At 37.6% G+C, this 26,025-nt stretch overlaps 1 protein-coding gene across 1 annotated transcript in view; it reads left to right on the forward strand.

The window, feature by feature from the left end:
* The first annotated feature begins 697 nt into the window (after positions 1–697).
* The window catches only part of efna2a (ephrin-A2a), a 58,761-nt gene continuing 33,433 nt past the window's right edge, over positions 698–26,025 (forward strand). Inside the window, exon 1 of the mRNA XM_056240939.1 lies at positions 698–1,386. Coding sequence (XP_056096914.1) covers positions 1,274–1,386 — 113 coding nt within the window. The 5' untranslated portion in view covers positions 698–1,273. The remainder of the gene's footprint in view (positions 1,387–26,025) is intronic.

A 26,025-nucleotide genomic window follows, 5' to 3' on the forward strand; every position in this document is an offset into this window, starting at 1 on the left:
TTTTGGTTCGCTTGCCATTTGCTGATTGAAATTTCAGCAAATTAGTAAGGTATATGAGCAAGGGAAACACAGTTCATTGAATCTGTTGAAGGCATGTTAAATTAAATGGGCTACAGCTATAGTTCTCGCTGCAAACTTTCAAGGGCATGCACAAAAGAGATAAAAATTAAAAACTGAAAAAAAAAATTAAGAACCTAGTTAACAATTGTATATCTATATAAATGTATGTAGCATTCCAATGTTTTTGTTAGTAAGTTTTAAATCGAGCAACTTTAAACCAAAATCTAAATTAATACTGTTTTGGGCCATGGATGATGACTATTACTGTAAAGAGACTTTTTGAAGAAAAATGACCCTAAAATGCTTAAGAAAACGACTCAAAGACGCATATGAGCAATCTTGAGATGAGTAAACGGCAGAGGTGAGTTTGAAGAGAGCTCGTCCAGGCCCCGCCCCCTCCTGAAGGTAACCGCTGATGAGAACTGTCGCACACGAATCAGATTCAGGATGATGAACCGATGAATTATGCTCGAGTCAGATGCATTAGAAAGCTTGCGCGATTTAGTTGATCTAAACTAAATGTATACCAGATCCGAAAAGCTAATCCAAAGTGTGAGCACAGGCGGAGATGTTTAAGCCATGGGGCAAAATTGCCTTTGTTCCTCCAGTACAGAGAGGACTCGTGCAAACGGCTTGAGATGTGCTTAGGATCTCTGCTTTTTCAACTGGAGTGAGCTAGAAACAACACGATTCCGCAAACAACTAACAGATAACTTGTGCGAATAAGATGAAGCACTGAAGAAACGCTAAGCAGAAAGGCGTTACAGACGGGGATGTGTTTCTTGTGTGCTTCTCGAGCAGACCACATGGGGTAGAGGTATCTGGAAGTTGCAGCGCTGCAAACGGGGAGCATCACTGTAGGAGGCTCGAGACTCGCATAACACTGTCCCGCGTTCAGATGATGGACGGATTTCTGACAGAGCGATCGAAAATGACCGTGGACCACATTGGAGCCCCCTTGCAGCATAAGAACCAATTGTAATGGTTTTCCCCCTAAAAAAACATCAACTGTGTGCCGATTAAGAAGTAAGCTACAGAAAGTGATGCTGCTCGTTCTGTCTGAAGGAATGAAAATCGCTCTGGATTACAAGCCTAGTTATGATGTTCAATACTGCATGTATACATTCACTCAAGCAAGCGGGTATTTGAAAATTTGTCTGTGAAATAATCGATCGAGAATCTTCGTTTGGAGGTAAAGACTATAACAACTCAAATGGAGTTGCCACTGGTGGTTTTTACGGTAGTGTGTTGTTGGGTCTCCGTATGGTCGGACGACAGGATCATCTCAGACAGACATGCGGTCTACTGGAACAGTTCAAACTCCAGGTGAGAGTGCATGTACGCTATATGGCAAGCTAGCTTAATATTTAGGGTATATTCACACCAGGAAAGTCCGATAGTTCACTTGCTTTGGTCCGGACCAAATAATTTTTTTTTTTTTTTTTTTTTTTTTTTTTTTGTACGGTTCGCTTTCACACTGCTCTTTTTGCAAGTGAACCAAAATTTGTAAACAAAACCACACGTGTGCTAAGGTCGTCCATTCATTGGACAAGGATTCTCAAGTAGGGAAATCAGGAAGTGCAAAAAAGGCTTAACGTAAATTAAGGCAGCATCATCCTTGTATTATGTTACATTATATGAACTGCAAATGTTTTTTTTGTTTTTTTTGCATCTATGCGTGATTAGACTAAAGAAAACGCTCTGTTTGTGAATGTCCTGATGCACACACTCATTCATTCATTCCATTCCAATGATGCACACACGACACGCGGAAGACGCGCAACAGATGTAATGTAGTAGGCTACAACAGATCACTTTCCCATAATGCAACTCCGACTACGGAAGCCTGTTAACTCAAAGGCGCAGTGCTTTCTTGCAATTGGGTCGGTTCATGTTCACACCGTAAACGAACCGTACCAGAGTTCGTTTGGAACCGTACCGAGACCACCTCTTCAGCTGGGTCTCGGTTCGGTTGTTTGGTCCGCACCCGAGTTCGATTGCTGTATTCACACCTGCCCAAAAGGTCCGCACCAAGGGGGGAAACGAACTAGAGTTCGATTCAATCGAACCAAACAAGGCAGGTGTATACACCCTTAGTCTTAAATCATGTTAGCGTACCATTTCCTTTACATTACCTGTTAGTATTGACTAATTTGCTGAATTCTTTAACATTTAATTCAAATATGCTTCATACCTAGTCCTTTCCGATTATTCCAGTTGTTACTGATACCGGTTTTACTTTTAGAGTAAAAGTAAAACATTGAAACATTCGAAAATGACTAGTGACATTTTCTCACCAGCTATAATTTGCATTTTGATTTGTCATATGTAATGACTTACTGCTACAATAGATAAGTAGGCTATTTAAATAATCAGTGTCTAACCAGGAGAATAAGGTAACTAGTAGGCCTATACCTTATTAATAAGTTCACTATACTAGTAAAACTGAAGGGCCAGCAATAATTGGAATACTTACTAGTTAACTTTGAACAGTTGATTTTATCCTATCCAATGGCACACCTTGCAATTTATTAGTAGGCTATTGCTGGGATAGTGACTAGCAAATGACCACTATCTAATTATTAAGCACTAGCAACTAATTGATTAGGTTCTTCGAGTCACAAATGAATTAATTACTGGTCATTAAAATAGGTACAACTTAGTTTTAAGGAATAAATGTTAAAATGGCTTGCCATACTCTGTTCAAACCCTGGGTCATAAATCATTACTGCTAAGGCACAGATGATGGAGATGGGCTTTTCGTGTGTTTGAAAAGTAAGTGTAAGGTGTAAGTAACATTTTTGTGTGGACTGTAGAATATGCATCATCCACAAAATATTTGTGACTAAGTATGAGTTTAACACTTCTAATCCTCTTAGAAATTTACTCAGGGTTGAAGAAAAAAGCAAGTAGGGATCATATAATTGCCAGGATTTGTTCACCACTGCTGATGCTGTCAGAGGCACTGTATCATTTACAAAATTAATAGAATAACAAAACTCGTTAAATGTATATGATGTGGAGATGCCAAATGAATATCATGGTATTTCTCAAAAGATTTTGCATGAGCTGAATAAAAAAAAAATTGCACATTATTATCATGATGTGGGCTATTTTAGTCAATCAAGAGAGCAGCAACCCCAGATGCTTTCACGGGTTGACAGGTTTTAAAATCATAAGTTCCATGTGAAGTTCCTTGACATTGCTCATTCCTCCTTATTTCAAGGGTATCTGTGAGCAGGGTTCTCTTGCTGGCTTGGAGGGTTTGCTCAGGGGATGTCAGCCTAATGGCTTTTGACATGCAGCTCCTCAGGTAGAGCTTGGCTAGATAAATAAACATGGCGAAGGTGCTCTCACGGCTGAATTAACAAAGTTAAGAGTGGCTGTCTTGCAGTACATCAGTAGTCTGCCGAGGTTTAAAATATTAAAGAGGCTCAGAGGAAGATTTCTTCTCGAGCTGGGAGCATGCTCTTCCACCTCAATGAAATGTAGGGCTGAATTTGAATTTGAATTTTTTTGCATTAAAAAAGCTACCCTGATGCGTTTAATCTTCATTGATCTTTATTTAGCAGGATACTTTACCTTTTTTCACTCTGTAGACAATAAATGTGCAGCGTTAGAGTCTGAAATCCATTTCCCCTGTTTATGATTTAGCTTGAATCGGTAGGCTTTGCTTACATTACGCTCTTAAAAATAAAGTTTCCAAAAGGTTGGGTTTTTTTTGCAACATGGCTTAGAAGAACCATGTTTGGTTCCTGAAAAACCTTTTACTGAACAGTTCTTAAAAGAACTTCTTTTTTTCCCATTAGTGTGAAGGATTAAAAACTTTTTCACTTTAAAGAGCATTGTGTGGAATGGAAAGGTTCCATGGATGTGAAAGGTTATTCATGGCTGCCATTAAAAGCTTATATTATTTTTATATGCTGGAATGGTTTTCAGAACTGAAAGAAAAACGCATTTCTTAGACGTGAGTAGCCTGTAACCCTGTTGGTGCTCACAAAGAACATGTATTTCTATTATTTTCCAGCTACTCTATCAAAAAGAGACGCATTTGCGCCCCACCAAGGGATTTTACGAGAACCAATCCAAAAAAAGAAATCTTAGGGGTCAGCTTTACTTTTCAGCCCATCCTGACCTCCCTTCTAGTCCTCTTGCAGTATTGTAGTCGCAATCGAGGTGAGCCTTTTGCAGGGCAATTCACCTTGAGCATTAAAAGCTTGCCGTGAATCATATTTTCTCTCTCTTAAGCTCCCTGTCAGGGGTTTTCTATTGAAGCCCACACTGAAAAGAAGATGGACATCCCCTCAATGCCAATATGCTTGTCCTCTTGGGGGTCCAGACGAAAAAAAGAGAAGATGCCCAGCTCTGTAACCCAAGAGGATAGACTAATCTAATCCTGTGGTTTATCCTTCAAAAGGCCCTCTCTTCTTGAAAGCTTTGAGGTTCTTAACAGAAGTCCCGGCTCATAGCCCCTCGCTCAAGTTGTGCTGCGGTTGGCTGGGGACAGCTCAGTGCTGGATGTTGTCTCTGCCTTCGCAAAGGAAAGAAGAAGAAAAAAAAAACAAGTGGAGCTGAGGAATCCAGTGCTCACAGTGATTCATAGATGGCTGCTGTCATTATTCCCTTGACAGCTCACACTGCTTTTTTTCTGAGACACTCTGCGGCTGCCTTTTGGGGCCTGCAGTAGTGCTTTCTGTTGGAAGTCCTGGCACAGCAAAGCAACTCAGAGTTCTTTGCATGCAGGTTCATCTCTAAATTGTTACCATTATGGAAACAATGAATACGTGAAAAGGTCTTGATGGAAGCCACAAATAGCCCTAGCTCTGAGAAAGGCTATGAATATCTTAAAGTAAATTGCCTGTGCAACATACAATGCGTAGAAGAGCCCAGTTTGCAAGTCATTATATCGGCTTATATTGTTATTCGTGATTGAATTTAATTAAACATAACCTCTCCTCTCGTCTGATTGTTTGCTATTAGATGGAGTTGCACAACCATGTCTAATGATTTTGACGATCCACAGCTGTGTTGATGATGATGTAACGGCTTTGAAATACCCATCTTTGAGCTGTCTTTACAACGGGGAGAATCTCAAGCACTCCGGCTCAGATTTATACGGTATTCAGTTGGTCTAGTCGTTTACATTTGCTCTGTCGTTTTTAGGTGGAATTTAATTTTTAAAATGAAACTTATTTATCTCTTCATGCTCATTTGCCTTACGCTGAGATAGCACTCGGATACTCGGAAGCGTATCAAATTTTCTCTTGTCAGACAAAGCAGAAGCTCAAGTAGCCGTTCGAACAGTAAAGAGGTCTGATGCTCATGTTCTGATTTGTCATTCCTGTCTGTCTCAGGTTTACAACCTTTGTGGCTAAAAATGTATTTTCAAGATGTTTTCACCCAGCTGTCTCTGCAGAGATGGTCCTGATATAAGGCCACAGTGCTGAAATCTTTCACCATATGAATTATCCTTTCAAAACACAGCACTATCCTGTCAGGAAACGGGTGGCTTTTAAAAACGGGAATGGTTGTTAGTTAAGTTTTATTCTTTCTCTCTCTGTTTGAACGTCTCTTTCTGATTTTACTGCACTCTCCAGGTGCTTCACCAGTGACGCATTGTCATATGGGAATATGTCTTGAAATATGTAGGTTCACTGGTTAAAGATTCATCCCCTTTGGTTTTATCATTTGGTTGCAGCGCGTCAGAGTGCACAGTTCTGTTTTTAGTTTTAGCCCTGATTGTTCTGTATTTTCTTCCAAATTTTCAAAATTAGCAGTGGTAAATATTTATCTTTGTATGGTAAAAGTGTTTTAGTGCTTACGTTTTCAAGACCTATTACACCCTAATTACATCTCAGGATCTGATGTGTATTAATGTAGTTTCATGGTTTTCCCAAGGCTTAAACATTTCAGCATTTAGAGCAACTGTGTATGTTTATCTAAGAAAAACAGAATAAAACATGTTCTTTGAGATAGACATGGTCAAAATCATACTATTACATAAAAGTGATGCTTTTAAACGTTTAAAAATAGCACAAGGTGCAGCTTTAACCCTGGGGCTACAGTAAGACCTGTGGCAAACCACTACATTAATGCGTGTTTTTCCACTTTCCACAAGCAATCTGGGGGGGGGGGGGGGGGAAAGACTGTCCTTTTTCCAGTAAACTTTCATAAATCTTTCTCTTTAAATACATAGCAACGGTTGTGGATGTTGCTTTTGCTGTATATCTTGCTTTCAATGCTTGCACAGTATGCTGTGTCTGTCTTGGGAATACAACTCAAGGAATTTTTCAAGCTGTCGGAGCACTTGCGGCGCTGTGGAACAGAAGCTCGGCATTGTTTTAGGGTGTGCAGTTTCAGACCTGACACATGCTTGTTCAGCAGTCATTGAATAGACCAACTGTACGTGAAATGTGAAAATCAGATTGTAGGATTCCTGTGCTGATGGAATAAGATTTCTTCTTTTGTGATTTATTTTTGTTAATTATCACTTCTCTGCAGCTTTTACACCTCAGAGCACAAAAGCTAAAAAGGCAATGCACACAACAAAAAGGTGCATTTACACAGTCTAGTGCTGCACATAGGATGCATAAATGCATTTACATAGGAATTTGCAAAAGCAGTAATAATAATAATATTATGAAAGTTAATGTTTTTCAAGTATTGAATTGTTAATGTAGAAATATGAAATGATTGGAAATGAAAAAAAAAGCAAAACGAATACTCTTTAATGGCAATGACAAATGGTATAGTTCACCTAAAAATTAAAATTCTCTCATCATTTAGGCTATGTATCACCGATACATATCAGGGTTGGGTATCATTTTCTGCTTATCGATTCCTAGTTTCGATTCCAATAAGGGAAAAAACCTTAGTTATCATTCTTTTTGCAAAACAGCTGAATATCATGAACAAAAGTCAACAGGCTAAAGAACACTTACACAAGGAACTTTGCCTATGGTTTTAAAATACCATAGCAAAAACAACTAGCCTGACTAATATCAATTTCAAGCATTATTAAAGACAAGTAAACACTCAGTAATTAAATAAGAACATATAAATTAGCATTAGCACAAACAACTGAACAAAGATACAAATAAAATAATTTTTTTAAAAGATTTTCAGGTAGGTCTATGTAAAATAACACCGATCTTTATAAATAAAATATACATTACAAATATTTTACAAAAGTTAGGCTATTCAGTAAAGATCAGCAAGTAGACTGCGTATGGCCGTTTGGCCGGAAGCTATAATTTTAAACACAAAGTAAAAACAACTAGCCTGACTAATATAAATTATATAAATACAAATAAGCATAAGAGACTCCCTTCAAAAACAGTTGTAGATATACAACATAATGAGCATTTTAGCTTAAAGCTGAACAGTATCTGTCTCTTGCATTCCCAGCTAATTAAGTGCTCTCAATAAATTGTGATAATGTCCTTCACTCGTTTTAGGTGAAGAGCGGAATTCATGATAAGGGATCCAATCACTAAATCGGGGACTGAGTGTTTGCAGCTCATCAGACCTCACTGATTAATGACATCTTAACAGCACTTTGCGCTATCTGCATCATATAATGAAGAGTCTATATTTCACTAGATGTCCTCAGGCAATTCTGCACAGCACACGGGATGTGTTCTTCCATCCAGCCAGTGTGTTACTTTACATGTATTAAAGAACAAAAAAAACAAGGTTATAATGCTGTTTTCATCCAAGAACATTTGTGATTTAGAGTTTCCTGACATAGATGATCCACTGTGAGTTAGGTAGCGTGAAGTTCTCATTTCTGTCGCCTTAAACCAAGCTATAACTTTACATTGTGCTCAGCACCGGAAAGTGGTTGTCCTATATCAAGCCCATCGCTGTCTGTGTTTCTCAGCCCCTCGCAGACATGCCCACAGTGGCTCTTAATTAAGAATGTTGTCACAGAATAAAACTTCAACAGATTGGTTATTGATTGAACCTCTTTTCTTGGCAACAGTCTCCAAATCCCCCATGACTTTTTGCCAGCGGCAGCTATTACACACGAGCAGTAGGTACTGCATGTTTAACTCTACCATTATTCTCCAAAGCCATTTTACTTGCTTTATTTCTGTTATGTGTGGTTATTTATCAGTGCCTTCTAACTGAGGATTAAAATGGGTTGTAGCATAATTCCTAAATACATTACACACAGCTCTGCTTCGGTCTGTGCGTTTAAAGGCAGTTTAAGATATCAACTGAGATAAAAGCCAGATTCAAAACCTGTTTGCAGTCCTTAGGCATAGATTTCAGGATGTGGGATAAAATCACTCCCTGAGGCTTGGTCTCACATATGATTAGGACATTACACTAGTGTGAGATAAGATATCATTTAACATTTGTGTTTTAGACCTTGGCTAACCCCAGATCATCTTATTGATTAGCACCTTGATGCACTTTTGAGCAAAAATTGCAAAAAAGCACCATAAAAGTAGACATCAGTGTTTATATCTGAAATATAAACTTTTATCCCTGTACTTCTGTGGTAACTTGAATTATTGTTACACTGAAATAATGATACAGAGTGGCTGAAGACTGTTTGTGAAGCTGTTTCATATACCTCTACATCATAATAATAATACATTTTATTTATGGGCGGTTTACGTGACACTCGGACACCTTGCATGCAGATAAAGCAACAATTAAATAAGCAACAAAACAAACCTTTACAAAAAGCTTTGCAACCAATAGGAGATATGCGTTTTCAGAGATGCGTTTTCAAACGAGATTTAAAAGTAGGGAGAGAGTCACTATTGTGAATGTCCTGTGGAAGTAAATTCCACAGATGAGGAGCAGCATAGCTAAAAGCTCAAGATCCCATAGAAGCCAAACAAATGTGAGGGAAGAACTAAGGAGAATGTAGACGATGATATTCTAAGAGTTCGAGAGTGAGTAAGTTGAAAGTAGGTCAGATAAGTATGAAGGAGCCAGGTTATTCAGTGCCTTGTAAACAAGAAGCAAAATTTTAAATCCAATACGTGGTTTAACAGGAAGCCAGCATATTTGTTCCATCGTAGAAGTTCTAGTAATTATTTGTACAGCTGAGTTCTGCACTAACTGTAACTTGTGTACAATTTTAAGGGGAAGACCATAAAATAGAGCATTAGAGTCAAAACAATGAAGTGACAAGAATATGAACCATAATGCCAGTACTCCTTGTTGAAAGGGCTGGGCGGAGGCGATTAATGTTACGAATGTGATAATAATAATCCGTCCGAGTAATCTTGTTAATATGTGCTTCGAAAGACACCCAAGCTCTAAATCAGTGTTGAAAGAGCAATTGTAGAGCCATCAATACACATATGGAACCACTGGTCTTTGACAGATTACTTTTTGTACCTACAAAAAGTGTTTCTGTTTTACTACTGTTAAGCTTGGTGAAAATCAAGTTTTTAATGTTGTTTATATGTCTATGTGTTTTACTTTAAGACAAACCATGTGTAAAACATGACAACTGCTCTCCGGATCAGCGGCAGCGCGAACACAGAGTTGAATGTTCACTGTGATAGTAGCCTACTTGTTCAAAAAATGTAATAGATAGATGAATCATTGTGTTAGTGTTGGAATCGAGATCACTAATGTTTGATAGGATTAATCATACAGCTCTACTTTGTAGTGTTTTATGTCGGGTTTTTTATTTTTATTTGTCACCATTAACTTTCATTATATGGGTTTGTAACAGGGCCAGATATTGAATAGAGCACAGGGTAAAATTTTCATCAAAGAATAACGAAGATGCCCCATATATTTCAAATTTGAGGGTTACATGTATTTAGAATATCTGTTTTTTAACAATCAATATTTTGCATATTATTATATTAAGTTCTGAGTCGTAGTTACCATTTTAATTTATTAATTTAATTATATATATATTTTTTTAAAGTATTGATTAAAGTATTTGACAAACGGGTGACAGTGTATTCTTTTAGAATAAAAGTTGTCCTCAAAAATGTAATGACAAAAGTTAAACATTTTTGGTGAGACGTATTTAAAAAGACAACAACTAAGTAAACTTTATAAAGTTTGCATGTGTGTGGGTGGTGAAACTAAAGCCCTGAGGTTTCAGGCATTAGAGAAGGACAGTTTTTGGCCCCTTTTGCATCTCTTTACTATTTCATGCCCTTTTTGGTATTAATGCCAAATGTACTGCTAAGAATATCAATGAAGTGGATGGCGTAGAGAGCGAGCGTATAATTTTTAACGCCCTGAGGAATATTTTTTGCATCATATCAGAAAGAGCTGGTAGTTGATTGGATGCACTTCAGACAAAACAGTGTGGATGTTTCACACAAACATACAAGTCATGTGTATGTTCATGTGTCTGTTGAAGTTTGAGTTTGAATCAATGTTTATTAATAGTTAACCTTCTAATCTGCTTTTTTATTTATTTTGAGAAGTCTTAGTGGTTAAGGAACTAGTTAAGCAAGGAACTTATAAGATCTTCAATTGTAGCCTGTGGTCATAAGCACAGCATTTTGCTGTAAAGCGACTGGACTAGAAGGTTCTCTCTGCCCCAATGCCACACAAGGTGCCAGACACATTTTCACCCATGGGACTTCTTTGCCTGCTCAGATTAATGGCAGTGATGTTCTCTAATGGACCATAAGAGTTGCTTCCTCTAATGCACTCAGTGACCAAGTAATAATTTATTCACCTTTTGCCAGACTGTTTTCAACATTTCTCTAGCAATGCATGGAAACTTACTCAGCAGCTATTTTTTAAGTTTCCCTCCACTATAGCATGTGTTTGTAGTCTACACCCACCAGAGAACTAATTAATTTTCTGAAATCTAACTTATCTCAATCTGTTTTCTAATTTCTGTATTTCTAATACGGGATGTAGGCATAAGTTTGTTGTAAGAAATTATAGTATGTGCATTTGGAGATGACAAAACACAACTTTAATATTCCTAGAATTGCTGGCCTTTGAAACCTTTCCATGATAGTAATTTTTAAATTTGCACCAATATAGTGGATTTATTAGTGGATTATTATTTATTTTTATCCATTTAGTTGTATTTATGTTTATCCATTTATTCTTATTTATTTTGCAGACAAATGACATATGGCCCTTAGGGTTAGTTCACCCAAAATTTTAAATTATGTCATTAATTACTCGCCCTCATATCGTTCCAAACCCGTGAGACCTTCGTTTATCTTCAGAACACAAATGAAGATATTTTTGATGAAATCCGAGAGCTTTCTGTCCCTCCATTGACAGCTACGCAGCTACCACATTCAAGGTCCAGAAAGGTAGTAAAGACATCATAAAGTAATCCATTTGACTCCTGTGGTTTAACCTCAATTTTATGAAGCGACTCGAGTGCTTTGTTTGCTCAAAAAACAAACAAAACATTTTTTACCACCTTATTTACAAAAATATTATCCAAACTATGTCAGCTCTCAGGTCAACTAAACACGCATGCATCATGGTGCTCAATATTTTTGTAAATAAAGTGGTAAAAAAAAACATTTTTGATCAAACAAAGCACTCGCATCCCTTCATAAAATTAAGGTTAAACCACTGGAGTCTCATGGATTACATAAATGATGTCTTTGCCGTTCTGGGGTGTGTTTCCCGAAAGCATCGTTAGCCAACTATGGTCGCAAGTTCTGTCGTTACCAATAGAGTTCAATGGAAATTGCGATCATAGTTGGATAACGATGCTTTCGGGAAACGCACTCCAGGTCTGGACCTTGAATATGGTAGTTGCGTAGCTCCCAATGGAGGGACAGGAAGCTCTCTGATTTCATTAAAAATATCTTCATTTGTGTTCCGAAGATGAACAAAGGTTTCATGGGTGTGGAACGACATGAAGGTGAGGAATTACTGACAGAATTTTCATTATAGGGTGTATCCCTTTAAGCCAAAGCATCATCCACCTAGCTGGTAGTGATTCCTGTTGTACAATTAAAATGAAGGATGCAGATTGTCTTGTTTTTGTTGAGTGTATTGCATTACCAGTAGTTAAGTGCAGATGAAACAGATTAACTAGCCTTACTGGGTTCAGAGAGTAGGTCAACAGCAACTAGTCAACAGAATTGTAAATAAACAGTTCCTGTCATTTTTATCGGTCTTCAATGGCCTGAATCATGCGTGTCATCAAAATGGTATCCCCCTTTGTGTTTTGCATCAATTTTATGTGTGTTCATGTGTGTGTACCTGTGTTTGTCGCTCGCAGTGTGTTGGCTCTGAGATCCCTTGTCCCTTTCTGCTCACGTTGAGGGAGTCTCATGGTGCTCACTTTAATTCTGAAAGGCAGGCCCGTATACATAATTCATTTCCCCTTTGCATGCCTTATTTCTGCATGTGGTACAAGTGTTACAGCCAGTCTGCAGGGGAGGGTTTTGGGGAAATGCAAGAAGGTTACAAAGAAAGTAAAAACGGGTTGGCACTGGCAGTCACTTTTTCGCTCCTTCTGCTTCACTCTTTCTCTCGCTCCGTATGCACTTTCTTTTGTTTACACATTGTCTTTGTTCCACATATCATCTTTGTGCAGATTGTTTTTTCTGGAGCCAAGAGCGATCAAACACTCAAATACTTTGACAAAAGAAACCATCAGAGCCTTACAACCAGTGAACGTTTTAGAAACCCCAATTTTAAAGAATGTGAAATGCCAAGTTGACATTTCAGGAGCCATCAAGTTATTGTTGTCAAAAATAGAGACTGCCCTTCACTGTCTGGTTTGGTCACCCGAAAAGTTGTGCATTAAAAAGGTGAGGAGAATATTCAGTTTAACCTTGCTTGCAGGGATAGTCCACAAATGAAAATCTTAAATAGGAGGCGATATGGCGCTGGAATGTGTTTTTGAAGTGTTCGTTGCCAGTGTTTTGGCTCGTGCGTATTCTTCACAGTTTACACAGACGAGCATTTGGAATTAAATAATAGTGAGTAATTGATTTAAAAAAAAAAAAAAAAAAATTACAATATTGTAACTCTACTTGTTTAACAGGGAAAGTTAAAAGGTTGAATTTAAAGTTTTTTTTGACAGAAATGTCAGATTACTTTTGGCAGACTATAGGCACAGCCACAGTCCCTTCCATGGCATTATGATATGTTAGCTTTAATTGTTCCAATACAATTTTAATATTTTGAGTTTTATATGTGTTCCTGTAGCTCAAGGGTTTGACTCCCTGCAGGAATCATACGTACTGATAAAATGTATGCCTTAAATGCTCAGTAATTCACTTTAGATTAAAGCATCATGGCAGGTGAGGGGATGCTGGCACTCTTTTCCTCTGTGGAAGGAAGCACACACTCGTAGCCCGTCTATATATATGTCATCCTACACACCTGCTTGTGAGGTTTAGTCCACCTCTGTCCTGAAAATCTGAAATCTCTCTGAAAGAGAGCTCAGTTAGCACTGTACCTGCAGAAGTGTTGCTCAATATCTACATTTCCTGTTTGGGAATTGTAAAAGGCCTCTTTTTGAAAATGTATCCCCTTGAAATCTGCTTGCAGCAATATGTAATAGTTTATGTGTATTCTCTCTATTCTAAGTCCATGCTGACTGTTTAAAGCAGTGATTCACAGTAAAAAAACAGATCAGGTCTGTTCTGTTCTTTTCTTAGAGGGGAAAAAACAATGCTAAATTCAAGTAATAAAATGCAGCTAACCATATAAAAGTTAGTAAAGCAAAAAAAAAAAAAAAGACTTATTTTAAAGGGGAGGAGAAATAGCTTTCTATATCTTTTGGTGTTAACGACATCATGCATTTAATCAAACTTTACATTTATTCTTGTGCAAATCCATTAGATAGCCAGCAAATTAGAAAGATACCAACATGGAGAGACTGTGACATGCACTCTTCTCATCCTCAGAAAACCATCAACAAAATGATCGGTAAAAGAAAATATGACACAGACATCATATCGGGGTTCACAGGAAAATCACACCTCTGCTGTTGTTTATGCATTTATAAAATTGTCAGTTTTCCTGTTCAGCTTTTGGTGTGTATGTATTTGGACATTTGCAGTTGATGATTTTAGTATTTGATTATAATGACATTTTTGTTTACTTTTGTATGATAAACTACACTACTATTTTAATGTTTGGGGTCAATAAGATTTTTTTAATACTGTATTAGCAAGAATGCATAAAAAGTAACATTACAATTTTGTTACAATAGATTTCTATTTTAAATAAATGCTGTTCTTTTGAACTTAAAAAAGTAGCACTGTATATTGAGCAGCAAAACTATTTACAACTGGTAATCAAATCTGAAGTAACACCAATTGAGAACTACTGTTGTAAAGATAATCAATGTTGACATTGTGCAATGTGCATGAGGAACTATTTAGAAGTGTTGAAGAACATCAAAATCGAGTCTGTATGTTCACCATGAGAAAATGTTGTAACACAAAACTGTTCTTTGAATGCACACAGATGGCTCCTGCAATGACTCAAGTTTAGGGATGTCAATCTACATAAATTCTTATAATCTTATAATTCTTATATTATGTGATCTGTAGAATTATCGTACATAACATATAGACTTGGGTTTAAACGATATAACTCGTTTAAATAACTCGTGAAAAAGAAGTTAAAATTTGCAGTATGCGAAATGTTTGGATATAGAAAAAACAAATGCTAGCTGTCCTCAAGGATAGATATAAAATTTTGAATCACAGAATCCAGTCATGAAAATGTAATTTACAGTATAACGCAGATGTTATATAAAACGTGTGAATTGATGGATGGATGAATAAATCAAAAGTGGAGCTGTGCAATAAATCACATCGCAACATGGTCTCTCTGTGAAAAGCGCAAGAAGACTGTCCCAGACCCCCACCTACCAATTGTCAAATACACTCAAAACTTTAAGAAATTATGACAGAAATATATTGCTATTGTTCAATAGAATGTACTTCTCAAAATAATAATAACAATAATAATACAATTTATTTAAACATTAAGGGGTATATTTTTTGTCCATGTTTTAATTGAGTAAATTTTTGTTGTGCAGCACTTTGCCAAAAAATAAAAAGATAAAATTACTTGAATTTTCATTTGATTACATTTTAAAACAAATGTTATCAATCAAATGATCAAAAATGTAATTCATCGAAATATTAGTTTTATGCATTCATTTGATTACCAACATTTTTTGGCAATAAATTTGTATTCAATCGTAAAAAAGATTTTTATTCTATTAAACTATTCTTTTTAAAATAAATTATTAATGATAAAAATAAGTTGTTAATCAAATCCATAATTATTCAATTTAATTGATTAGACTTGTTTTTGATGATGGGAATTTTAATAAAAAAAACAAACAAATGGTTTCAAGTTTGTTATAATGAAGCATTTGTTCAACCAAAAAATCTTTTTTTATTCATTTACCGGTCATTTTAAATCATGGTAATAATAAGAATTGATTGTTTAATACCATACACTGTGAAACTGTGATATTTTCTGATACGGTCATCATACCGTGAAAATCTCATACCGTTAAACCCTGTTCTCAACTTGCAGAATATAAGAAGCATATTTGTTTCAGCTAGAGACCAAACTATACCAAGTATTTGTGGTGTAGATGTGTAGCTCGCCTGGATTGCTTTGATCGCTAAGATTGACAGGTCTTGATTTACCATGCGCCATAGAATAGGAGCACACAGTTGAAACAGCACTTGAAGATCATCATGTTAGCATCCCTACTCGACTCACATTGTTATTGCTTTCAAATTATTAGTGTCATCGAGAAGCCACTTTCCCAAAAAACTGTCTTGGCATAGGCAATGAGATTGTTCCATACAATGTAATGCATTTTTTTTTTTCAGTGTGTTGTTTGTTTACAGCTTGTGACTTTCTAACCAGACCATTTCCCTGGAAACCCCTCTAAACAGACCCTGCAGTTCTTGAGGCTTGAAGAAAAGTGCTTTTTCCCCTTGAACCCACAAAATTACTGTCTCGTTATGGTCTATTTGTGTTGGATAGATTTCCTCAGCGCTAATCTCTGCCACAGAGGACATTGATGCAGCACAGTGATATGCATTATATCCAGACCCAATCCTGGACTACCTCATCTCCTTAGAGGGCTATTTCACTTCTACTCTACCCCGGTTTAATGTCGCTCCGTACAATTATACAAGCCTCTCTCATGCACACAATGCTCTGCCCTGCAATTTCAGGCCCTTTTCTGATATGGGTTATTATGCAGGCTTAGAGGTGACTTGCAAAAACTTTTGTCGGTAAACAGGGCTTGAGAGGCAATACAACGCACAGGTTCTTCGCTCAGTTGACATTCAAGAGTCTGGCAGAGAGTGTGGGTGGACCGCTGGGCCACAGGATATAGTTTCCATGACTGCTCAAGCTCACATTTCACAATTCAGATTTGGAAGCTGTTATATGACATGGCACTGTTTTCTCAAGCCGTGCTGCTGGTGGTCTTGGTATGCGTGGGGACGTCTTATAAACATGTCTTATAACGTCTTATAAAACGTCTTATAAGAACATGGTCGTTCTGTTAGTCATCTTGAAGTTTTACAGAGCTCAAACATTCATCTTGATTACTGACTGGCACTGACTGATTTTATTGTGTTTTTATTGTGTGATTCTACCTGTTTTTCTTGCTGTTGCAGTCTGTAAGTCTGGAGAAGACTAGGAGTGCCACTTAAATCGATTCCTTCATTTTAATTTAATTTTTAAGAGTTCATTTTCAAATTACACGACAGTTCGAAAATTTGGAGTCAGTAAAACATTTTTTTAATTGTTTTGAAAGAAATTCGTAGTTTTATTCGGCAAGGATGCATCAAATTAATCAAAAGTGACATTTAGATTGTTACAAAAGATTTTATATTTTAAATAAATCCTATTCTTTTGAACTTTATATTTATTGAAAAAGAAATGCAGCAACTATTTCCAACATAGATAATAATACAATTTTCTTGAGCAGCAAATCAGCATATTAGAAGTATTTCTGAAGGATCATGCACTGCGGACTGGAGCAATGATGCTGAAAATTCAGCTTTCACATCACAGAATTAAATTATATTAAAATGTACTTAATGTTACTGTTTTTGTTCAAATTTTGCAGCCCTGCTGAGGATTTCATTGAAAAATCTTACCAACCTTACCGCTTACTTTTGCGGTATATTTTACACTGTTTATATAGTTTAAATGTAACAATAAAATAATACAATAATACAACTGACAAGTTTTTAAATTGACAAGTAAACAAACGTAATTTAAACTGTTTTAAATGTAGCAAAAAGATTATAAGCGAGTTTTAAAATTGACAATTAAATGAAGTTTTATGTAAACAAAGTTCGGGAGGAGCATGTTCAGGTAATCATCCAATCAGCACAAGAAGAAGCCAGTATAAATAAAGCCTTCCCTTACCTCCTGTCTCATGACTAATTTCTCAGCACCCCACCTCCACCCCTTCACCCCACATGGGTCCGCTCATAGATTCCTATGATCTCTAAGGTTATGGGGGGAGTACTCTGGGGTCGGGCCGAATTCTGAGCTCGGAGCAAGCCAAATACGCATTATAATATTACATCAGAGTTCATTAACATGTAAACTCGTGAAATAGACATTTTTAGACAAAATGCTAGTCAAAGTTTTTTTTTACCTTTTAACATCAATTAATTGAGCAGTTATAAATACAGTACATCTATTGTTAATTGGTTTCTTAATTTGTTGTATCTGCCACTAGTCCCCCACAAACTGTATTTTCTACATTTTCTGTGGATAGACAGTGATTGACGAGACCTCTGGGCATTCAAGCTAACAAGACTAACCATCTTGTCTTCAAGGATTTAAAGTTTTTTTTTTGTATCACCTTAACGAGATCAATCCATTGCCATTTCTTCTGAAAATAAGTATCGACGAAAGCACTAGTCAGCAGATTACAGGAGTCAAGTATGGTCAAGAAGGCTTGGAGATCTTTAAGGAGTGTGTATTTCAGTATGGAGCTTGATAAGTTCTCTTCCTGCTCCTCTGGTCTTTTTTTCTCTCTTCTTTTTTGATGAAGGAAAAAGCAATCACTTTCTATTTGCAATGCATTCAGCCTAACTGATTAAACATGAGAGGGCTCACAACATCTGTCATTTCAACCAATCAGGATTTATGTTTATATAACGTTTTGGATGTCTTTTGACAGAAAGACTGTCTGTCTTGAACCTTATTAAACCCTCTCAGCACCCTCAGCACGTTTACCGAATTTGTCAAACTGATCTGAGAAGATTTCAGACCACAGTGTTTGTGCTGATTCATGGCATTCATCAGTCAGCCACTGTAATGAGCTTCTCGAATCAATATCAATAAGCGGAGGATGAGAAATGTGATGAGGACGAGAAAGGCCGATTTAGCACTGCCTTCTGCCTTCTCATCGCTCTCAGTCCTCCATTTATTGTTTAGGATTGGACTCATCTGTCCATCATGGCTTAGTGCATCACTGACACCAGCCTTAACGGACTCTTGTATATTTTTCCTCAGATAAAGTAAACACGATTGAGTTCTCTTCAGCTTCATTAAATCTCGCCGAGTTTTCATACATATAAAGCAGGTGTGTTCTCTTAACAAAGATATCTATCTGCGTTGGAATATAGATTAAAAATCCAGAATATAGAGGAGCTGATTTGTGGAAAAAACTGACAAATATCTCTTCTTTCCTCTGGCCTGTCTAGCAAAATGCTGACCAATGACACTTATTATTAATAGAACAGTAAGTTTATTGATTAAAGGGCTGCGCCTTAATAATTGGCAAATGCCTTGCAATATCGCTTTTCTGACATGGACTTGATGATGATTTTTGAGTTATTTTAACCACAATTTGAGCATTGTAGCACAGTACATGCTGAGTTTCTGGGTTGTTTTAGTAATGTCATGCTTTATAGCAACATGCTGTGTGGAGCAAGACAGCGCTACTCAACATGTGGCCCTCGAGCCTTTGCTTTGGAGCCTGCTTGACATCAACAGCAACAATCACAAACATGCCATCTTACTGTTTTAGTAAGCAGCAGGGCGGTATGACAATATAAAAAATGGTAGAAATGTGTCAAGTGGCAGAGATTGTGCTGAACCATGTAATGTATTGTATTCTGCAAACTGTCGCAGAGCGAGCGCTTCAAATGTAGACAGCTTTGTTGATTAGAATGGGAGTGATTTAGTTTTCACTTTCAGCCCGTGTCCAGTGTAAACACAAAGAAAATGTTGGTTATTTACAACAAGGGTTTTTAAGATGGTGTCCACGGCCTGCTAGTGTATACAAAATATAAGAGAAAAGAAAACTATTTTACAGAATGTATTTTTGTAGGACTGTCAAAATGAACTGTAAATCTGCTCAGGGTTGATATTGATTTTGGAAGTGTTAAACAAATACATTTTATATCAAGTTTATAGGCCTTTCAAAAGTGTGGGGTAAGTTTTTTTTTTTTTTTAAGAAATGAATTATTTTAGTCAAGGTGCATTAATTTGATCAAAAGTGACAGTAAAGACATTTATAATGTTACCGAAGATTTATATTTCAAATAAATGCTGTTCTTTCGAACTTTCTGTTCATCGAAGAATCCTGAAACAAAGATGGTCACAGTTTCCACAAAAATGTATTTAACACTGATAATAATATGTTTCTTGAGCATCAAATCTGAGCATATTTGAATGATTTCTGAAGGATCATGTGACACTGAAGACTGGAGTAATGAGGCTGAAAATTCAGCTTTGACATGAATAAATTAAATTTAAAAATATATTACAATAGAAAACCCTTGGGTTACAGTTACCAAGCAGTGTTACAACTTTGAGCACATTTTATTTAATGATGAGCAGTCACAGGTGTGTTTAAATATGCTTTTTTTATATAACCGTTTCAAACATGACTCACTTAATCAATTTTATAATGTTTGCCGGTTCTGAGTATGTTGAGTGTTACATCTGTTTTTGCCCTGATGCCAGACTTCAAGTTTAAAAAAGAGATGAAGTGCCATTCATTTTGTACTCTCTTTAATTTCCTGGATAATCAGACAATAGGCATTAATTCAAGGTTTTATAATTTTTGGATACAATCCGGGTTAGTACCTGTAAATCCCTTTCAGACATCCCTTTCATCCCTTTCTCTTGCGTCAACAGTTACTCCTGATGGGGTTCATCGACATTATCCTGGATATCATTGCTCTCGATACACCACAAAGACTTGCTGTCCTGGTCACAGATGAGCCAGCGAGGCTTACACCAACAATTTGTCCTCTTTTGAACTCTGATATGTCCCCCATTATGTTGTGTGGATTGCAATAGTACTATTGCTCTGCTAATCCAACCTTCAAACTCTGCTCTTACTGATGGAATGTAAAATCAGTGAAGATTGACCCATATGACCAGGCCACCCATATATAGGCGTGAAACCTCCAACACTATACTGGCCAGTGTTTCAGTTTCATTGTCCGAGCCCTTGTCTGACCCGCACCTCGGCTCTCCTGTATCCACCAAAAATGTTCGTCGGGAGCTCCACAGAGTCAATATTCATGGTCGGGCTGCTATAACCAAACCTTTGGTCACACTCTTCTCCCACTTTTGAGCCACATTGGGGCATTTTGGAGAAGCAAGTCAGAAAACGTTTTCCTCCACCAGCATCACATAGTGACCTGGCCAATGTCCTGAAAGAGGATTGGCTCAAAATCCCTCTGGCCACTGTGCGGGACTTGTATCTGTCATTCCCAAGACCGATTGCATTTACATTTAGTCATTTAGCAGACGCTTTTATCCAAAGCGACTTACCACTGAGGCCTAAAGTAAGCGAGTCACCTTGAAGAGGCAAAAACAACGCAAAAATTGATGGATGTATTGGCTGCAAAAGGAGGCCCTACTCCATACTAATAAATTATTGTGGTCTAAAACCAGGTGTTTCAATTTCATTGTCTGCATTGTCAAAAAAAAACACACACACATATATATATATACTTTTTTATATGTAATTTTGTATATGTATTTTTCTATATTATTGTTGTGTATATATATATATATATATATATATATATATATATATATATATACACTCACCGGCCACTTTATTAGGTACCCCATGCTAGTAACGGGTTGGACCCCCTTTTGCCTTCAGAACTGCCTCAATTCTTCGTGGCATAGATTCAACAAGGTGCTGGAAGCATTCCTCAGGGAGTTTGGTCCATATTGACATGATGGCATCACACAGTTGCCGCAGATTTGTCGGCTGCACATCCATGATGCGAATCTCCCGTTCCACCACATCCCAAAGATGCTCTATTGGGTTGAGATCTGGTGACTGTGGGGGCCATTTTAGTACAGTGAACTCATTGTCATGTTCAAGAAACCAATTTGAAATGATTAGAGCTTTGTGACATGGTGGAAGTAGCCATCAGAGGATGGGTACATGGTGGCCATAAAGGGATGGACATGGTCAGAAACAATGCTCAGGTAGGCCGTGGCATTGAAACGATGCCCAATTGGCACTAAGGGGCCTAAAGTGTGCCAGGAAAACATCCCCCACACCATTACACCACCACCACCAGCCTGCACAGTGGTAACAAGGCATGATGGTTCCATGTTCTCATTCTGTTTACGCCAAATTCTGACTCTAACATCTGAATGTCTCAACAGAAATCGAGACTCATCAGACCAGGCAACATTTTTCGAGTCTTCAACTGTTCAATTTTGGTGAGCTCTTGCAAATTGTAGCCTCTTTTTCCTATTTGTAGTGGAGATGAGTGGTACCCGGTGGAGTCTTCTGCTGTTGTAGCCCATCCGCCTCAAGGTTGTGCGTGTTGTGGCTTCACAAATGCTTTGCTGCATACCTCGGTTGTAACGAGTGGTTATTTCAGTCACTGTTGCCCTTCTATCAGCTCGAACCAGTCTGGCCATTCTCCTCTGACCTCTGGCATCAACAAGGCATTTCCGCCCACAGAACTGCCGCTCACTGGATGTTTTTTCTTTTTCGGACCATTCTCTGTAAACCCTAGAGATGGTTGTGCGTGAAAATCCCAGTAGATTAGCAGTTTCTGAAATACTCAGACCAGCCCTTCTGGCACCAACAATCATGCCACGTTCAAAGTCACTCAAATCACCTTTCTTCCCCATACTGATGCTCGGTTTGAACTGCAGGAGATTGTCTTGACCATGTCTACATGCCTAAATGCACTGAGTTGCCGCCATGTGATTGGCTGCTTAGAAATTAAGTGTTAACGAGCAGTTGGACAGGTGTACCTAATAAAGTGGCCGGTGAGTGTATATGCTGTATACACACACACACACACGCAACTATAATAAACAAAAATACCACCACACATAGTCTATATACTTTAATAAAAAATGTATTACTATAAAAATCAGAAGCGTGGCTCTTGATGATAAAGACTTGCTTTGTGGCCCCCTTTGTTTTCCAAAGTTAATTAAGCTTGGCGTAAACTGAATATACAAATATTTTATATTATTTTTGGAAGGAAAGATGTTTTTTTCTCCAAAGAAGGGGGCAGCAATAGTAAACACACCTGCAGGCACGTGGAGCGGATCAGAGGGCATGCCGATTGCCCATTGGTGCATTGTGTGGCGAGTATATTCAAGGCTCCAAAACTGGAACAAGTGGCCCCTCCTGGCGAATGATGGGTCAGGTCCCAACAGAGACTGCTTTCCTCTCTGAGTGGGCCTTGTTTCCCCTGGCAACATCACAATCCAGGAGGTCACAAAGGGCTGGGGGAAAGAGGCTTTAGGGTTCAGTTCTGATGGTTATTTCTCCCCTTGTCTGTCAGAGGCTGAATGAGACGGGGAGCTAGGATTACACTGGACAATTCCTCCCTCTCTCACTCCTTCCTCTTGTAATGTGCGTTAGAGCAGCCCTGAGAGAAAACGTACACGATCTGTGCTTTTTGTTTCCGCCTTTTCGCTCCCTGCTGAGCATGGACCTCCACCAATTCTCAGAGCTGTAGTGTGGAAAGTGGGCGAGAGACTCTTCTGTTCTCACTCATTTAAGTCCTCTCATTCACTAACACAGAAACAAATAGACACAGAACAAGATTTGATTGGCTATTAGTGGAGTTTGCATGACTCGAGACTCGAGGAGTGATGGATAAAACGACTGCAGAACTCCAATATAAAGTTCGCCTGAAACTTTGAAGTTAAGTGAGCGTGAGCTAATGCGGTCTGAAAACAAAACAACAGATATAACAAATGATCCACCCTTTGAGCCTTTTCCGTTTGAATTCGGCAGCATGCAGGGGTGTTCATTAAGTGCAAATAAATGAAATCCTCTGAAATCTCCCTCTCCGCTTTTGTTGAGGCGATGAAACACAGAAGCTAATGCTAAAAATTGAAAAGAAAAATAGCAATAGAAGATGACAATGAATAATTCATGAGACATAAAGTCACCATTTTGTGTTCCTGTTTATACTTGTTCCTCTGGAGAATGAGAAACAAACATGAATGCAAAATGCGTGTCAGTTTGCTTATTGGAATCACTTACAGTTATTGTTGGAGCGTTTGTTTTGTCATTTTGTTTGACCTCCCTGGGGAGAGATGAACTTGTAAATCTCTGATAACATATCACTGAACTTTACTCTCATGAGGTGTGTTCTCAATTTACATGGTGAGCTTTTAGAGATCTTTGCATGACAAATGAGTCATATAAAATAAAATAATTTGATGATGTTTATTTGTTCTGTTGTCTTGCTGACATACTTTACTCTAAAGATGACAACCCTTCAGGCCTTCCACACTATTTAACCATCATTCTCAGCAAATGAAAATACTACTAATAATGATGAACATGGTCTGTGTTGAAGCAGGGAAAATTATTTAGGAGATTTAATCTCCAGGTCTGATGTTTAGAAATGAAGCATTATGCCTGCAGGGAAAAACGACTAGAAGATTTGGCTATAATTGTCCTTGCTTTGGATTAAAAGAGCTGCTTTTTGTAGATTTCCCACTAGCTTCTCTCTGTAGACGGGGTCTCTGTAGACATTCTTTGCTTATTGAACCATAGATCAGAGAGCTCAACCTGGATAGAGTGATGCAGTGCTGCTTTAAAACTGTGAACATTTAAAAGGGGGGCATCAAATGTAATGAATTTTAGTGCAAAATAATCCAATGGGTATATTTTGTATGGCTAAGGTTATACGACTACCAGTAAAATAATACAATTTCCATAATCTAACCAAATCTTTCATAATGTAACCAAAAATTTCTAACATTTTACTTTATGCATTTTGGCAGATGTTTTTATCTAAAAGCCTACTGCACATTGTACTATTTATAATAGTCCTTTGCAACTGTTGTCAGACTGTGCGAACATGATCCACGCTGTAAGCCATGTCACACTGTGGGATCTCAGTTGTCATTGATGTCAGACTCTACGGCAGTCAAGATGCGTTCAAAACGGATGCACACAAGAAGACTCGTCCAGAGATTTACATCATCAATCCGTGACACGTTTGGTGATGTGATCTGTATTTACATGTGGGATAGAAATGGTGGCTAGCAAACGAAAACAATCTCTGGCGTTGATTTTGATCATCTTGAAAAGAAAAAAATGAAGACGATGTGTGTGAAGCAAGTGGTTGTTTGTTGTTGTCTCACTAATAGCGTCATCAGGTTCAACGCTCTTATTTGTTTTTGATTTGAGTTGTTGTAGAAGTCACACGACAGGGCTGTGCGTCAAATCTTCTGACGCTGCCAGAATTTGTTTGGAGGTAAAATTGATCTCAATGGTCGTTAATCTGGCTGTCGATCCCAAGATAGCCAAAATCGTACATTGTGAACCCGGCATAAAGCAACTTAAGCTAATTAAAGATGCTAATTATGGCACACTTTTCTAGCATGAAATTAAATTTTGGGGTGACAATTAACGTGACAATTATATTGTTAGACATATTTCACATGCAACTTTAAAAGTATGATGATATTGTTAGCAACATTTATTACATGACTTTCTGGAATATTTTATTCTGGTCAGTTATGGCATTCTGTGGTCAAATGTTATTAAAACTGCAAAACTGTATATTTGACCATTATCTTTGGCAACCATGAAGTCTCCTAAAACTGTGCTAGTTTCATGTCTCTTGTATCACTGCCTCTTCTCATATGATGAAGTAATCTAAACTCAAATCAATATGTCATGTCCATTGTCCATTTATTTATTTATTTGGTAAGTAGCCATGTAATACGTGGGATAATGTACATTTCAGCTTGTCATTATCTGAAAATAAACCACTCCAGGATAATACAAGACCTCTCAGCTTTGTGTCAGGGTCATGATTACCCTGTAAGGGGTTGTTTTGCGATAATAAACGGCTCGCTGCATTATCCCTTACACAACCGCTATTTGTTATGTGATCAAATAGCATGTCTTGTAGCATGAAATGGAAACTATGGAAAACATCAACATCAAAATCTAACCATCAAATCTCAGGGAACAAGAATTATTAATCAGACTAGATATGTTAAATTATGCTTTTTGAAAAAAGTATGATAATCAGTATTTGTTAGAAGCTAAGTTTAAACAGAAATAATGCACTTTACTAAGGGTAAATAGTCTGAGCAATGTCAGGCAAGTTGGTCAAAATTGCCTTTGGCAACAAGTTCAGCTATTTGAACATAGTGTAAATAGACTCTGCCTATTTTATTTAACCTTTTTGACACATTTTGCTAGGCTTATACGATGTATCACAAATATTCAATCCACATGGCAGTGAGCCTGCAGGCAGAGACATGTCTCTTGCACAGTGTTCCCATCAGTTGAGCTACAGCTACAGTGTGTTCATCGACCAAAGATTCGTGGGGTTTTTTATCGCAAACATCTACTGGACATTTACACTTTAAAAAATGGTGGCAAGGTCACATAAAGTACAAGTTTGACCAGATAACCGAAATGACATATTGATTTGTTTTGCATGCAACTCCCGTTCTGTAGAAACACATCAGTTCTTGTGTGATTTCATCTACATTTGTTTGAGGGACTGTCAAAACCTTCCCACA

The sequence above is a fragment of the Rhinichthys klamathensis genome, unplaced genomic scaffold (assembly GCF_029890125.1).
Source record: "Rhinichthys klamathensis goyatoka isolate OS25496 unplaced genomic scaffold, OSU_Roscu_1.1 h1tg000624l_1, whole genome shotgun sequence".
NCBI lineage: Eukaryota > Metazoa > Chordata > Actinopteri > Cypriniformes > Leuciscidae > Rhinichthys > Rhinichthys klamathensis.